Genomic DNA, 14,876 nt, shown 5'->3' with positions numbered 1-14,876 from the left:
AGGAATTACACAACCTTGGAAAATGCAGTACATTTAAAAATACCTTTTTCTTTCGAGTAGTGCATCATTTGGTTCCTGAGTGTTTTAATCTTTGTAGCTCATCTGAAAAGGAAAGGAAAAATGCTGTTGTGGTGGTTGCTGTTTGTGAGCTGCTCTCAGTGGTATGATGGCTTGTCTGTAATTTGATGAACTATTGTATGTTCAGTTAATTACTCCAGGAATGACTGAGGTATGCGTGCTTGCAAGCTGGTACTTATGCAGATTGCTACTTCTATTCTGCTGGTAATTTTTCTTTCCACTGGCATTGAAACAGAGTTTATAACGAAACCAACAATCTTTATACATTTATAGATAAACTGTAAAACTTTTATGGCAGTCTTTATATAGAAACTAATGGTCTTTCTAGTGCAGAGTCTATGAGCATTGTGCAAACATTGCACACAGGGAAAAATAAAAAGCACTTTCTTTGTGTCATTGAGAGTTGTGTGATTGGAGAGTCGTTACACAGTGCTGGCCACTAATGGAGCATAAACCCTCTGGCTTGGAAAGTCTGTGTGCACTAAGGGGGGCTTGAACAGGGATGATTATCATCCAATTGGATATTTCTGCATTGCACACAATATTCTGAGTATAAACTTCTTACCTTACAGGGTGCATACGCAGTATGATAAAACCTGTCTTAAGAGTAATTTAAAATAAAAGTTGTCCTTTCCAGGAGCAGATGAAGAAGTTGGGTGGGAAAGACGAAGCAGTTAGTAATTTAGAAGATGTAGAAAAGTGGTTCTGGTGTCTTTCGTCTTAAAGCTGGTGGTTGGAGTAGCTGCTGCAGATGATCCTGTCTGGGAAAGAGCTGAGGTGGAAATGTTGGGGTTTCTGTTTGTGCATCGTTGGTAGCATTAATTGAATGTCTTTCCAATTATATGTGTCTCCAAAGTTATGGTGCGGGGCAGGAGAGGTAAAAGAGCAGAAAGCAAATAGTAATTAACTGGCAATGAATGTTTTGTAGGAGCTCAGGAAGTGGCTTGGTTTTATCCTTAGAGTACCTCAGGTAGTGTTGGGCTCTGGAGTCTGTCTGTGAAAACCACGCTGAAAGCCAGTGTCCAAGAGGAATTCTTAATAGAAATAGAGGAATAATTGGGTTCAACTGTGAGGAAGTGTGTCCAAGCCACTTTCTAAACCATTTCAGTTCTCTTTCATGCAAAATTTGAATCAATATTGGAAGTTTGCTGAACACAATTTGATTTCACTGCAGATGATTCAGCGAGTGCAGATATTACAATCGTATGGCCTTTGTTATACAAGAGGTCAGACTAGATGATCATAATGGGCCCTTCTGGTCTTCAAAATCTGTGAATATATGAATAATTTAAAACCTGTCCTGCAAACCCTTATTCGTTGAGGTGGTGATATTAAAATCCTGTGGGACTGCTTGTGTGAGTAAAGGTTGTGGGATCAGGCCTAGAGTGAGTAATCATTATCACTTTTGTTTAAATTTATTGATAAAGGTATAAAATATTCACTGCAGGTAAAGCTGGGTTTCTTTAAAATGGGGAATGCTTTAGCAGTATTATTCTACTTGGGTTTGGTGAGCCAGTGAGTAGCAAGATAGTTTTGGAAGTTTTCTTGTAGCAGGCTCCTGAACAAGTCAGTTTTATACTGGTGCTATTGATCAATTCATAAACTATTTCAAAATTATTGTTTAGAGACTTATAAACGTGGAAAGCATCTTCGTTTTGTTGAAGAAGAATATGAAATAACATTCAAGGTCCTGCCAGTGGGAGCTTGGGCAGGTTAAAGCACAGCCAGCTCATCTCCTTTACTCTGACTGCTGCTGCTGGTGTCTGCATGGACAGGACCTGGGAAGTGCTGTGCCTTGCACAGGAGGGTTTGTTGGTGGTTGATAGATGACACTCATTGGTATTCACACACTCAAACCTTCCCGAGGGTCTGGACAGCAGCAGGGAGCTGGTGGCACGGGACAAGGACACGCCACCATAGGGACAAGCTGCACATTCCCCTCCATGAAACAGGGAAGTCCAAAGTTCTTTGCTTCACACTTGGAAAACTTCTGATTCTGAAGTTTTTGGTCGTATCAGCTATCCTTTATTAACATAAAAACCAATTTCCAGGGCTGCTGAATCCTTTACAGCTCTCAGGTTTTGACCACAATTCTCTCTAACAGATTCTCGTATTTGAAAATCTGAAAGTTGTAGGAATGCTGATAAATTTGAAAAGCTTTATCCTCCTATAACCTTCAGTTGTCTGAGGTGATCACTGACTCCATCTCATCTCTGTAAAATAGGTCTTCTTGCCCTGTGGGCAGGAGTGTCCTCATCCTCCTCATCATTTTAGTCTTTGTTCTTTAGGGAATTCTCAGACCTGTGCGGTGGGAATAGGAGCCTGAGGAACAGGGAAGTTTCAAAGTTGGTCAGCTGTTGCCCCCTTTGGGATGGTTGTTTCGTTTTGTTACACTTCCTGCCACAGGCAGTGTTACCTGGCTGAGGGAGGTGTTAAATAACTTAGTGGCAGCTCCAAAGGCCAGAGAGGGGCACCTTGGGCACAGCAGGTGGACACCTGGGAGAAGGTGAGTGCAGGGGGTGTAGCCGCTGCTGGGATTTGATAATTCTGTGCCAGCTGCCCCCTTAGCAGTCACATTTCACTGTCAGGGGGGTTCTGCTTTCTTCTAAGCACTGATGGGCCTGGTTCCCTCAGTACCCCTCAGGAATTAGGTGTTGGGATTCCCAGTCTGGAGCTGTGTCACTTGTGTCACTGATGGGGATTTATGGTATGAAATGACAAAGGGAATCCAGGACTCTCTTTAGTAACCAGTGCAGGAAGAAATTGAAGTCTAGTGTTAATCTCACAGTTTTCAATGCTTTGAGTTTCCATGAAAAAGACCTTTTCAGTGAAATTACTTAGTTTTGCAGTGAGAGATGGTGGAATTTCTGTAATATGAAAATGGCAGAGATGTGATTCCAGAGACCTCCTGTGCACAGAGACAGAGGTTGGTGACCAGTCATTACCTTGTCCTCTTAAACACAAAATTCTGCTCTTGGCTTTAAAGTGTTCCAAGATTGCAAGTTTCTGCACATCCTTTTTCTTGAGCAAGAGATGGGAGTTGATTTTTAATTATATTTACTATTTGTTGAACTAAGTAGTTTGTTTGTTTCTTTTTCCTTTTCTTTTCTTTTCTTTTTTTTTTTTTTTCTAATTGCTTGTTGATAACATCCTAGGGATTAATTTTTCCTTTAATTCAGTTTCCCATCTGTTGTGCCTGGATGTGGCAGAAGTGTATATGAAAATTTGCACCCAGCTAGAAGAGATTACAGTCTTTAAAAAAAGTCAAAACTGTTTGTGGGTTTTTTCCCTACCTTATAAAAATTAATCTTGTGTTGAGACTGAACTACAGTGCAGATTTATAAAGGTGTAATGTAGTCACATGGATGGGATTCTCTTTAGGTTTTAATTTCAGTTTGGAGCTCTGGCCCTTCTCATTTAACACATTATGTTAGTGAGAATGAATTCCTGTGGTTTGCATTGTCTGACTATAGCCAGGATCACATCTGGATGTGTACATGGCCGAGTTGGAGCAGTGCTGTCACGACAGTCTCCTGTGCTGGTGAAGTTTGTACTGGACAAACTGAGCTCTTTTTCCTTGGCTGTATTTTGGGGAGGCTGCACCGAGGATGGGGCAGCAGTGATTAGCAGAGCCTGATCCTGCCCAATTCTGTAAACAGAGCATTTCTTTGGTGCACGTCTTGTTAACTCTCCGCTGCAGACCTTTACTGGTGCTTCTTCAATAATTTGTTTAAACTCTGCAGTACAGATTCCTTATTTTAGCACTAAGACTTACAAAGGCTTCTTTTAGCAGCCTTTAATTTCGTACTTATGTATGTGACATAGCCCGTGGCTGTGATCTCTGCTGTGAATCTGCAGTTGTTTTGGGATGAAAGCAGAAGGCAGCTGGAAACTCAGTAGCTACATCTAGCTGTCTACCTAGAGAAGGCCTTGATTTCAAGTTTATCTAAACAAGCTCGACTAATCCCAACTATCTGGGGGGATCCACTGTCAAAACAAGCAGCATGGCCCTAAGGCAAACACAACCATACAGAAATGAAGGCTGGGACTTCCAATACTCCGATGACTGCATACTGGAGGCTTTTTTTCCTGAAAAGAGAGTAAGAGAGGTACAATTTGCATAATGCCTTTTCATCAGGAACTTTTGGAAAGCTGACAGAGGTCCAGCTTATAGCGCTGCAGCCACAATACAGAGTCTATAGGAGAATCCTTGAATGACCTGACCATATTGAAAGAAAAAAATGAAAGCATCGAAGTATAGCCAAGTGAGTGTGGAAAAGAGGGCTGGTGCATTGTCTAACATCTGCTCTACTTCTCGTTAGTTTTGTTCTTCGGTATTCTATGTGGACTTTGGAGAAACCTAAGACAGCCTAACATGAATCCTATAATCTTCCTTCTGAATATTTATGTAGTGTGCCAGCCTCTAAGCTGTCCTTTGCATCTTCCTACTTCCCCCTCATTTTCATGCTCTCAAATGAGGCCAACATTTCAAAAGCTAAATAAATGTTTGTGAATGTTTATAAAAGATTTGCATAAATTTGTCCTTGTTTGACAAAGATCACTTTTTTCTTATGCCAGTTCTGAAATATTTTAAAGGTTTCAGTGCTTGTCTTGACAACAAAGTCCTGCCTCAGAGAACAATGATTGCTGATTAAGTGGGTATGTGCTCGGAGCTGAATAGAGCGATGGAGACACGGCTGAAAGGGCCACTCATCTTAAGCCAGAATTATAATATTTAACAAATGCTTACCCAAGGATGGATTTAAAGCTTTCCTTTTGCTGCAGTGTACCTGTGCAAGTGACCCACGGGCTGAGCAGGATGTGATTATCTTTTCACAGCTAATAGTTCTCACCTCATTTCTGCTAAATCTGCAAGTGAAAATACTCCTCAGAGTTAGTCATTAAATGTTTAAAATATATTTAATTGAATCAGTGTTCCAGCTCTCTGCTATTGACACTTCTTACCTTTACCGATTGATCACTGTTTATGCAGATAATTGGACCTGATTTTTTTAATGCCTGTTAGTATAATTTTTCAATTCTTTGTGATTTAAGACTGGAACAATTATTCAACAGTTCAACAGCAGCTGTAGATATTTTTTTTTTGCTAAAATCTATTTCTCTTAGAATGAAGCCATATCTTTGCTTTTACTGAAGGGATTTTAAAAACATTTGTTGAGGAGATCTCTTTGAAAAACTGCTTAAATATTTAGTTCAGCTTTACTTCCAGATTCTTTTTTTTTCTTACTGGAGAAAAGTAATAGTCGTTCCTGTTCTTTTGTTCTACGAGTTGAGAGGTTGAAGTTGTCATTAAGGCAAAAACTAGAGCTACTTCTCTGACACAGTTTTTATCACATCTGCTAGGCCTGTGTCCCAGGAGGAGCTGAGCAGAGCCCAGAATTCAGCACAGGCCCATTATCTCCTGGTTTTGCGTGTGTTGTAAAAGGAGTGAGACCTCAGGGAGGCTTGGAGCCTCCTCCCGTGTAATGTCCAAATCAGATTTGAAGGACTGGTGGCAGGAAAGCTTTGGCCTTGGGGTGTGAATTCTAAGAAACAGAGTCACAATTAGGTTTAAAAAATTCAGGGATTTTGAGCTTTATCTTGAAATATGTTTTTAGTAATGCAAGGAGAAAAGTTGCCCATCTGTGCACATATTTTGTACGTTTAAAATATTTAAATGCTAGCAGGCCTCAATATGCTTAGGAAATGTTATTTATGTCCTGCTCATCCAGTTTCCAGGATTGTGGATATGAGTGTTGGGGATTTGTTTGTTTGTTTGCTAAAAAGCCTTTTCCTGAGAACAATCAGTCACCTTCAGTGCAATGATGTTATTTTGTTAGGCCCTGATCCTCAGACAGGGACAGGAGACTTTGGGAGGAAACCCTCCTCTGCCTCAAGCTGGTGTAAGGGCAGGGAAAGGAGCATCAATCCACCTTTTTCATCCTAGAGTCATCTCTTCTCCATGGAAAACTCTCACTCCATTCTCCATTCTCTTGTAACATATACTGCTGGGGCTTTGGGTCCTTCCTTTCCCCCTCCAGGATCCACAGCTGAAGCTCTGTCTCTGCTCTGCGTGGTCCTTCCAATTTCACCCAGATTTCCCTCAGGTTTTCCATTACACATTCCCAACCTGTTGGTTTGTGTGGCGTGTTGTTTCCCTTCTCTGACTCACATTCCTCTGTAAGCATCACACTCTAATCCTTCAGCATTTTACACACATTTCCTCGTATTTTAATTTCTTTTCTATCCAACTCCTCCCTACTCTTCTTGTTCCCCTTTGCATCTCTGGTGTCTCATGCATCTTTCCAGGAGCAGATACTTTGCAGCAGACCCTTCTCTAGCCCGGCCATTTGCACATCATTTATCAGTGCAGTTTTATTTAATTGCAGCTACATGTGGGATATTTGTTAGTGATGTTCATTTGAGCAGAACTGAAGCAGCCCACTGTATTTAAGAGAATCTGAAGTTGTTCTGTTGATTTGGAAGTGGGAGCATATGATGAAGGGTTTAAAAATAAAAAAGACTTCAGCTACAGCTTGCATATTAAATTCACAAGTGAATGTGCATATTTTCTCAGCATTGTCGAGCTTTCTTTACTGTTTGGTTGCAGCAGAGAGATGGTCTGGGCCAGGAGCCCGGTGTGTATTGTGTGTGTTTCCCGGGCTGGCTTTCCAGGTCTGTCCTGTGTGTGTAGGAAAGCCTTGCAGAGCCTGCCTCACCTTCAGAGGTGGCTGTGACACAGAGGGGCTGAGCGCAGGGTCCCTGCCTCATTTATTTCGAAAACTTTTGCTGCTGAAACCAAACTTAATCAATGAGCGCTGTGTTGTCTCCGATAAGTTATGTACTGGCTTTATTGATTGGGCAGGATTTTAGAAAACCCGTGTGGGGTTTCTAATGTCAGCAGTGTTTTGATTATGAAAAGAGTTGGCACCTTGGGACGAGGAGCCAGGTGGTGCCTGTGCCGCCGGGCCCCTGGGACACGGTTCATGCCCTGCACTTTAGCTCTGCTGACTGGCTGCTGGAGATGCACTTTTTGCTCATTAAAATGTTAAAAAAAAATAAAAATCAAACTGCGTGTAAAAAGATTTGTGAAAATATAAACTTGGGGATTGATCCAGAAAACTGGCGTGTGGTCCCCTGGAGACCCCACTCCCGGGTAACTGACGGTGATCAGCTGCCTGTCCTGGACTGCTGGGGGGGTCCTGATCTGCCTTTCAGGGGCTTCTGCTTCACAGCAAAATGCAGCTTTTCCTTTAGGAAAATAGCCATGGGGGAATAAAACTAGAAAACAGGCTATTGTACTTCCTCTGTGCTTCATGTTGGGTAAAAAAAAAAAAAAAGGATTATTATAAGATGTTGACATGGAGCGATTCTAGGTTTTGTTTTCTCTGAAATCATAAAGAAATGAAGAATTTTCTAGGTCATAAGTCATAACCCACCTATAGAGGTTGGGTAGGATGTTGTATATGAGTGATGTAGATATTGCTTATCTTTCTAACTGAGGCATATTTAAAGAATTATTAAAAAAGCAGTATTATATTTAGAGTAACGAGCTTGCAACTTGAGCAAAAATGGGAAAAGTTCTCCAATATCTGTTTTCCTTACATGCAAAAGATCAGCAGTTTTGCTAATTAAAAACTAATTCTACGTAGGGTATTTATATTCTTTTATTAGCTACCATTGAAAAATAAGTCTGCAGTTAACCTGTGCTAGTCTCCATTTCTTCGGGTGTGAATCGAGCCAGATAAGAATTGGTGTATAATGAATGGCAAATTATGTCCAATGACATTGCAAAAACCAGATAATACTATCACTGTAAAATCTTTCTTTAAAGGAGAAGGGAATTGAGAGCAGTACAGAGCCAATATATGGCCTGTTTATGTGAACATTTCCTTTGCTGCGTTTAGGAAGCTGTAAATATCAAGGAGCAAGTGCAGAGTAAGTTCTGAGTAATGCACTTCTCCAGTGACACAATGCTGATGAGATGCTGAATATTTTATTACATGAATGGTTTTACTTGCAGTTATAGGAATTAAAGGACTGTATTCTGCCATTTTGAAGTGACTGATGGCTTTGTCCTCTAACGCTTTTTTATTACAGAATTTTATATATCTGTTTGATTTTCTTTCTGAAAAAATAAACTAAGTCATTATTTTGAGGACAATATGTATTGATAAGGCCAATAAAGATACAGACACTTTGTTCTCCTGATATTATAATTTCACAATTCTAGAATTCTTTTGTGGGAGGTTTTTTGTTTGCTTGCTTTTTTGGCATTTTGCACTGTAAGGTTTCAGTTGTGGCAGAGGACCGCTGTGTAATAGTTAAAATTTGTCCAGATGCAGGTTTTGTGCCTGAGCAATTGGAGTTGTTCAGCTTGTGAAAGTCAATGAGATTCTGCACCAGGGGGAACTTGATCATATTAATGAGACCTTTACTATCAAGGCATTATTTTGTATCAAAACAGAGATTTCTGCAGAGCTCACTCTGCAATCTGCATAGCTCCTTTCCAAGTTTCCTGCTGCAATTCAAAGGAGGAGACGTCTTTGCTCTACATGGCATTCTTCAATAGATCCTTTCTTGTTCTTTAAAAACAGGAGGTTGTTAAATAATCTATCAATAAACTGTCAAGAAGTCAAAGTTTCCATATCTGTTTTTGCCTGAAATCCTCAGAACTTGCCACGTTTTAGTTGTCAAGAAACCTCCAAAGAAGAGTGTGAGCAGTTGAGCCTGAAACCACGGCTCAGGATGGGCTGTGCTCGTGTGAATTATGCAGGAGGAACATGTTCCTGCAAGGGAGTCAATATGTTTTGTGCTTCACTGGAGAGGTTATTAGATTGATGGAGTTTATTTGGGAATGATGGCATTTGGCTTAGAAATAAATGAAGCGAGAAGCATCTATTTGGTTATTGATGATAATTTATTGCTATTGGTCAGCAAAGTGTTGATTTTATCAGAGGGTTTGTTGTTTGTTCAGGGTTCAGAAGGCAGAAATAGAATTTACACTTCAGGACCTGAAATACTGAAGGAGAATGAGCAATGAATTGGCTGTAGGAAAGATCTGCAAACTGAGGGACCCTTATGGTGTCCTGTGGGTTACAGAACTCAGATTCTGAAGATCTAATGTTTTGCTTTTGCCTATGAACACAACTATTTTGGGACTAACGTGTTTCTGGTTTTGCCTCTTTAATGACTGTATTTGTTTAATGTTGTAAAGTTGAAAATGATTAATTCATCTGCTGATCCTGTTTTCACTTTTCATATTCATCCTTTTCTTTGCTGTCATGCTTAAACGCTTTTCTGTTTGTGGTGCTGTTGTTTTTAGGTTAAACAATGGTTTTTAGGTTAAACAATGGTTTTTAGGTTAAACAATCCATATCAATTTTAATACACATTATCTCAATCAGTCTTTTGACTCAGATTTCCTTTCTAATAGCAGTAGGCACCAGTAAACATTCCTGCTACGAGCCCCATTGGCTCCATCTTTTGTTATTTATCTTGCTGATGTTAGGAGGTATTCTCTAATCCCCCAGCCCCTGTTCCTAGGTAACAGTCAAAAGCTGTGCCAGCAGAAGTGGTCCTGCCAGGCCAGGCCCATGTGGTTTGGTGTTATTCACTCCATCCATATGGCCAGGGTAGGGACTGTCCCCAGAGAGGTGTTAACACTCGACAACCCAACCTCCTCCTCCTCTTTGGAGAATTGCTGGATGGCTCCTGCTGCCTGCCCATGTGTGAATCTTGATTAATTTTTCATTTTTAATGAAGTTTGATCATGTTTATTATTTCACATGATTGACTGCCTGGTACTGCTTCCATGTAATTGATAAAGCCCATATTTCTTCATCTGTCTCTTATTTCTTCAGGGCAAAGTTGTGAAATTGTGTGATGTGGTTAATATTAGATTTATTGGTCCCCATAGATGTATAAATTATCTCTTTTTTTCTCTCTCTCTCTCTACAGGAAGTTCTACAGACTCTGACCAAGTTTTGTTTCCCCTTCTATGTGGACAGGTATTGTTAGCTTTTCAAACTTTACAAGAAAATAAGCTTGTCAATAAAACCCCTGTAGAAAATAAAAGCCATACCATTCATAGTGTTCTGTCTGTGTGACTGGGACTTAAAGCACCTGAGTGCAAATTATAGTCTCAGAATCACTTTTTCCTGGGGTTTTTATGGGCACCATGAAACAAAAAGAAGTTTTAAAAGTTGGAGTTGTTTGGTGGCAGCACTGTGAGGGTGTTTTGTTTTACTTCTGCACAATGTTTGGGTGGAAAATGCTTGGGTAGGAATTGTCAAATATGCATATTAATATCAAAGCTTTGTCTGCTTGTGCATTTTATGTCTTAATTGCCAAAATTTGGGTGGAACAATTAATGAAATGCTTTACATCTAAAGGCCTCTTGATGTTTCTGGGATGCTGGTGCTCTACTTGACAGCTACCTAAGGGGACTTCTGATTTTGTGGGGGGAGAATTGTAAAGTGAATGTGAGAAGATCTGGGAATATTTACTTCCTGTAATTTAGGAAACTGTAGAATTTTTTTTTAGTTTTGCACGAACTGTGAGTTATTTGTGATGGTTTCTTGAAAAGAACAACAATTGAAATTTTGAAAGGCTGCCCCAGTGCTGATGTCATGTCTGAGCATCACTTAATTGGTCAGAATGACTTGTCTTCATCAGCTGAGACACAGAAATGTTTGGGCTGAGGGAATCGACCTTTGCTGTGATTAAACTGCTGCAAGTCTTTTTCTCATTTTAGAGTTTGGAATCCCTGGTTTACTGCTCATCCTTTTCATTTCCTAAGGGGTGGGAGCAGGGAAATACTCATGCATTTTTCTCATGTATTTGTTTCTACGAGAAATATTTATGCTTTCTGTGTGTAGATTTATTGTACCTAGGGGTTTTGTTTGTGTTGTTGTTGTTGGTTTTCCTCAGCAATATAACATTTTGAAAGATAGAACACTGAAAACCCATATGGGGTGCAAATGAGAACATAATGAAAAGTGATTCCCATTTCTGGATCCACTTGTTTGTCTGAATATCACAGACTGTCACTGAAAGACTGCAAGCCAACCAGTTTGAGCATAAAGGAGACATTGTCACCCAGAACATCCTTAATAATTTCAGGTGGAGAGTGGACTTCCCACACTGCAGGAGGCAGAGCACACTCCAGGCTACGGCTGTGGCAGCTGAGGGAGAGGCTTGTGCTCCTTCTGGGTGTAAAAACACACCGAAGGTCCTGTCTCTCAGTGGCACAGACACTCCCTTCTGTTCACACTGATCCTGTTCCTGTCTTGTGGCCACTGGTCAGAGCCCCAGGGACTGGCTGGCCATTCCTTCAGGCACTGGAGCAGGAGTTCCCTGCTCTTGTGGTGGTGGGATGAGGCAGAGGCTGTTCTCCAGGAGTGCAGCTCCTTGGTCCTGCTGCCTGCCAGGGTTGTGTCAGTCAGGTGTAGTGCTGGGGGGATTTTATGGAAATCACTTCTGTCTGCCCCAGCAGAGATGGGATTGGTGCTGCTTCCATCCCGTGAGGCTCTGAGTAGACCTTCCTCCATTTGAAAGCAGAGCTGTGAATCTGAAGGGTTGATACTAAAATCGTAGGAAGAACACTTTTAATGTTGGGAAGTTTTTCCTTCCCTGTGAAGAACTGGCACCGAAACTGGAGCAAGACCTGTCAGCAAGGTTTGGTTTCTCCAGGTCATGTGAATGCAAGACTCTCTAGGTTTGCTCTGGAGGAACTCACCAGCTTGTCTGAGTTGTTTAATAAACAAGCTTCTCCCTGCTGCTAATGAAACATGTTTTTTCCCCCATTCCGTAATTTTAATTGTCAGCTCGAGTGCTATTTCTCACACACACTCTGCTCTCAACCTTGTTAAAATTAAGCATATAATCCCCTTTTAAAACACCATACTAAAATCACCATAGTAACATTACATCCAAGCTTTGCAGATAAAACACACCACCAGTGAGGGATTTTTGGGTATCCCCAGCAGCTCAGTGTGGTTTAGGGAAGTAGTTGCTCTGCTGACATTTAGATTTCAGGAGGATGATAGTACTTACACTGGCTAATTCTCAGGCTACTGGAATGCTTTAAATATCTTTTGGTTCATCCTCATCACTGCGTGTTTTTCCTTCCCTGTTTGGAATCCACTGAAGAATTCTTCTTTCTAAGCTGGACAGTGACATCTTTCCCGTTTGGATCCAGTTTTTATTTCTGCCAGTCTGTTTTTCCCTTGTTTCCTCTAGGCACTGAGTGTGTACTCTCCCACAAAAATTTTTTTTTTGCATGTGGCATCATAAAAGAGAATATTTTAAGGCCTGTGACTGTTAGTTAAATGGCCTTGAATTTACCAGGATATTTGTTGCAGTTGGTAGGAGTGACTTGTAAAGCTGCATGTCAGTGCAAGTCAGATTTCTCAGTTCTCAGAAAACCTAAAAAAACCCTAGAACATGACCTGAAATAAGTCTTAATTTCCTATAATTAGAAGTATTTGGGGTTATATGAGAGAACATGGGGTTGGTTGCTCGTTGATAGTCAGAACCATTTTCTTTTAAAGATAAACTCATTATTAGTATCCTCCCACACTCAAAAAACGGGAAAAAATCCCCCACAACACCCCCCCTCCTCCCTCATCAAGCATATTTAAAGTTCTGGAGGGTGCATACTTTTTAGTTACTTTCTCAAAAACACTCTGCTGAAAGAGGAAATGTTACAGGTTCAATGACTTGGAAGTGATACTTGACACGGAGTTAGCTCAGCAGTAATTTTTCTCTCCTGCTCTCTGTTTCCAGCCATGCCATTAACCAAGTCGGGCAGAACTTCACGTTTGTGCTCACAGACATTGACAGCAAGCAGAGGTTTGGCTTCTGTCGCTTATCTTCGGGGGCCAAGAGCTGCTTCTGTATCTTAAGGTAGGTCTGTGCTTTGGCTTCTGCCCGGCTGCAGGAGCAGGGTCTGACTCTGCAGTTACACTGCAATTACCACTTCCAGCTGCTCAGGATTATTCCCCTATCTGCTCCTCAAAGTCACTGCTCTTCTGCACAAGTGGTGCAAAAATCCCTTGCACTTGGAGTTCCTCTGTAGATAACTGTATTTGTTTGTAGTCAACGTTCTGGAGTTAACAGCGTGGAAAAAAAGTCTCTGTGCAGTAATTTGATATGACATAGCATGATGGCAGCTGTTATCTTTAGCTGTCACTGCTGATCTTGTTAAGACATTTTGTGGACGTTTGTACATGCAAGTTTTATTAACAAAACATCTGTTGGTAACTGAGGGAATGTCACTGATGCTCTCCATAGCCTCCAAGTTTGTATGTGTGAGCTCTCCTCTGTCCTGTTGGGGGTTTGGTGAAGTTTGGCATAATGAAGACTGTCAGTGGGAGCAGGGACTATGCATTTCACAGAAAATGGGCCGAGAGCCTCTGTCAGAGTAGTTTTTGATAACCTCCCACAGCCATGTTGGGATACAATCCAGAGTTTTTTATTTATATTTGCCACAGGAAACGATGCCATTAAAACAAATTTTGGTGTCTACCAATATTATAGTTCCATTCAGACCTTCCATGGATTGAAGATTTTCGTATGGCAAATGCCCTGTCTTGTTTTTAACAAATTTAAGAATTGCCTGTCTTCTACTTTCTGCTTTTTTGTGTGTTCACGAGGAATTGGAAGTTTCGGAGCAGTAGGCCAGGTAAAGGCAGCACAGAGGTGAGGGAGGTGACAGCACAGCTGGGGCTGAGGCCTCCAGGTGAGGACACTGCTCTGTGAGCAGCTGGACACGTGTGTCAGGGCCATCCCTGGCTGCCTTTGACGGGACACAGGCAGGGTGAGGACAGAGGAACACACCTGAGAGGGGGACCCTGGGTGTGTCAGACTGGCTGTGCCCCTCTGCAGCATTCCAGGGGGACATTGCAGCATACAAGGTCACCTCTCCACGCAGGGGGCTGCACACAGCAATGGCAGCTTCATATTTGGGGAAACTGTTAGGAGATCTACCCAAATTCCTAATGAATTGAGTGGCAGGTGTTTGCTCAGTGTCTTCTTCCATTCTGCCTTTGCTGGAGCAGACACTTGAGCTGTTATTAGCTCTGGCAGTCCAGCAGCAGGGCCTGGATCCTGCAGGCAGGAGGAAGGTGTTTCCCAGCTCTCCCCACAGAGCTGCTCCCCTCTGCAGTGGGGTGCTGATTCCCTCACTCCCATGTGGGCAGTGTCTGCTTACAGAGGGTGGCTTTGCCTGATTAATGTCGAGGTAAAGGAGAAACTCAGTTTTAAAAAGAAATTCTGAATGAGGAATAGTCTAGGTCCCTTCTTGATCCCTCCTGGATAAGAGTTCTTTGCTGTCAGCTCCCTTATGTTGAGTGAGTGCCAAGAAGAAATGGAGTTCTGTTGTAGTTAAATGCCTTCTGCTTCAACTCATAACCAGAAAAACCCCAACCACAATGGATGAATTGGGACTCTTCACTTCCTTCCTGTTGCTTCTTTCTCCTGTGCACTGATGAGAAAAAGAAAGTTCATCATTAATGCAAGTTCATGCAAGTTTTCGAGGATAATAGACAGTGTAAATCAGCAGTACATGAAATCACTTCCTCCATTCCCAGGACTGCAGCTCCCGTTACTGATGAGAATCTTCTCAGTGTCCTTTATGTGCTAAAGGGGATGCGTGGTGAATGGGTGGGGGAAAACATGCTGGAAAATGGGACAACGATAAATAACAGCAAATGGGGGTGAAAAGGATGTTTGTTTAATCCTTTTAAAATTATGTTTTTAAATTTTAAATCTAATTAATTAATTGGATTGGATGG

At 41.5% G+C, this 14,876-nt stretch overlaps 1 protein-coding gene across 10 annotated transcripts in view; it reads left to right on the top strand.

Moving 5' to 3' along the window:
- Positions 1-14,876, top strand: part of DENND1A (DENN domain containing 1A) — a 151,704-nt gene that overhangs the window by 33,725 nt on the left and 103,103 nt on the right. For all 10 annotated transcript variants that reach the window (XR_010745074.1, XM_066332968.1, XM_066332964.1 and 7 more), the window contains exons 4-5: positions 10,039-10,088; positions 12,868-12,987. Coding sequence is in view for 9 of the 10 variants with exons in the window: in XM_066332968.1 (XP_066189065.1) it covers positions 10,039-10,088; positions 12,868-12,987 (170 nt within the window). In the remaining variant the exon portion in view is untranslated. The remainder of the gene's footprint in view (positions 1-10,038; positions 10,089-12,867; positions 12,988-14,876) is intronic.

Source organism: Sylvia atricapilla, chromosome 19, assembly GCF_009819655.1.
Source record: "Sylvia atricapilla isolate bSylAtr1 chromosome 19, bSylAtr1.pri, whole genome shotgun sequence".
NCBI lineage: Eukaryota > Metazoa > Chordata > Aves > Passeriformes > Sylviidae > Sylvia > Sylvia atricapilla.
This window is presented reverse-complemented; position numbering and strand designations above follow the sequence as displayed.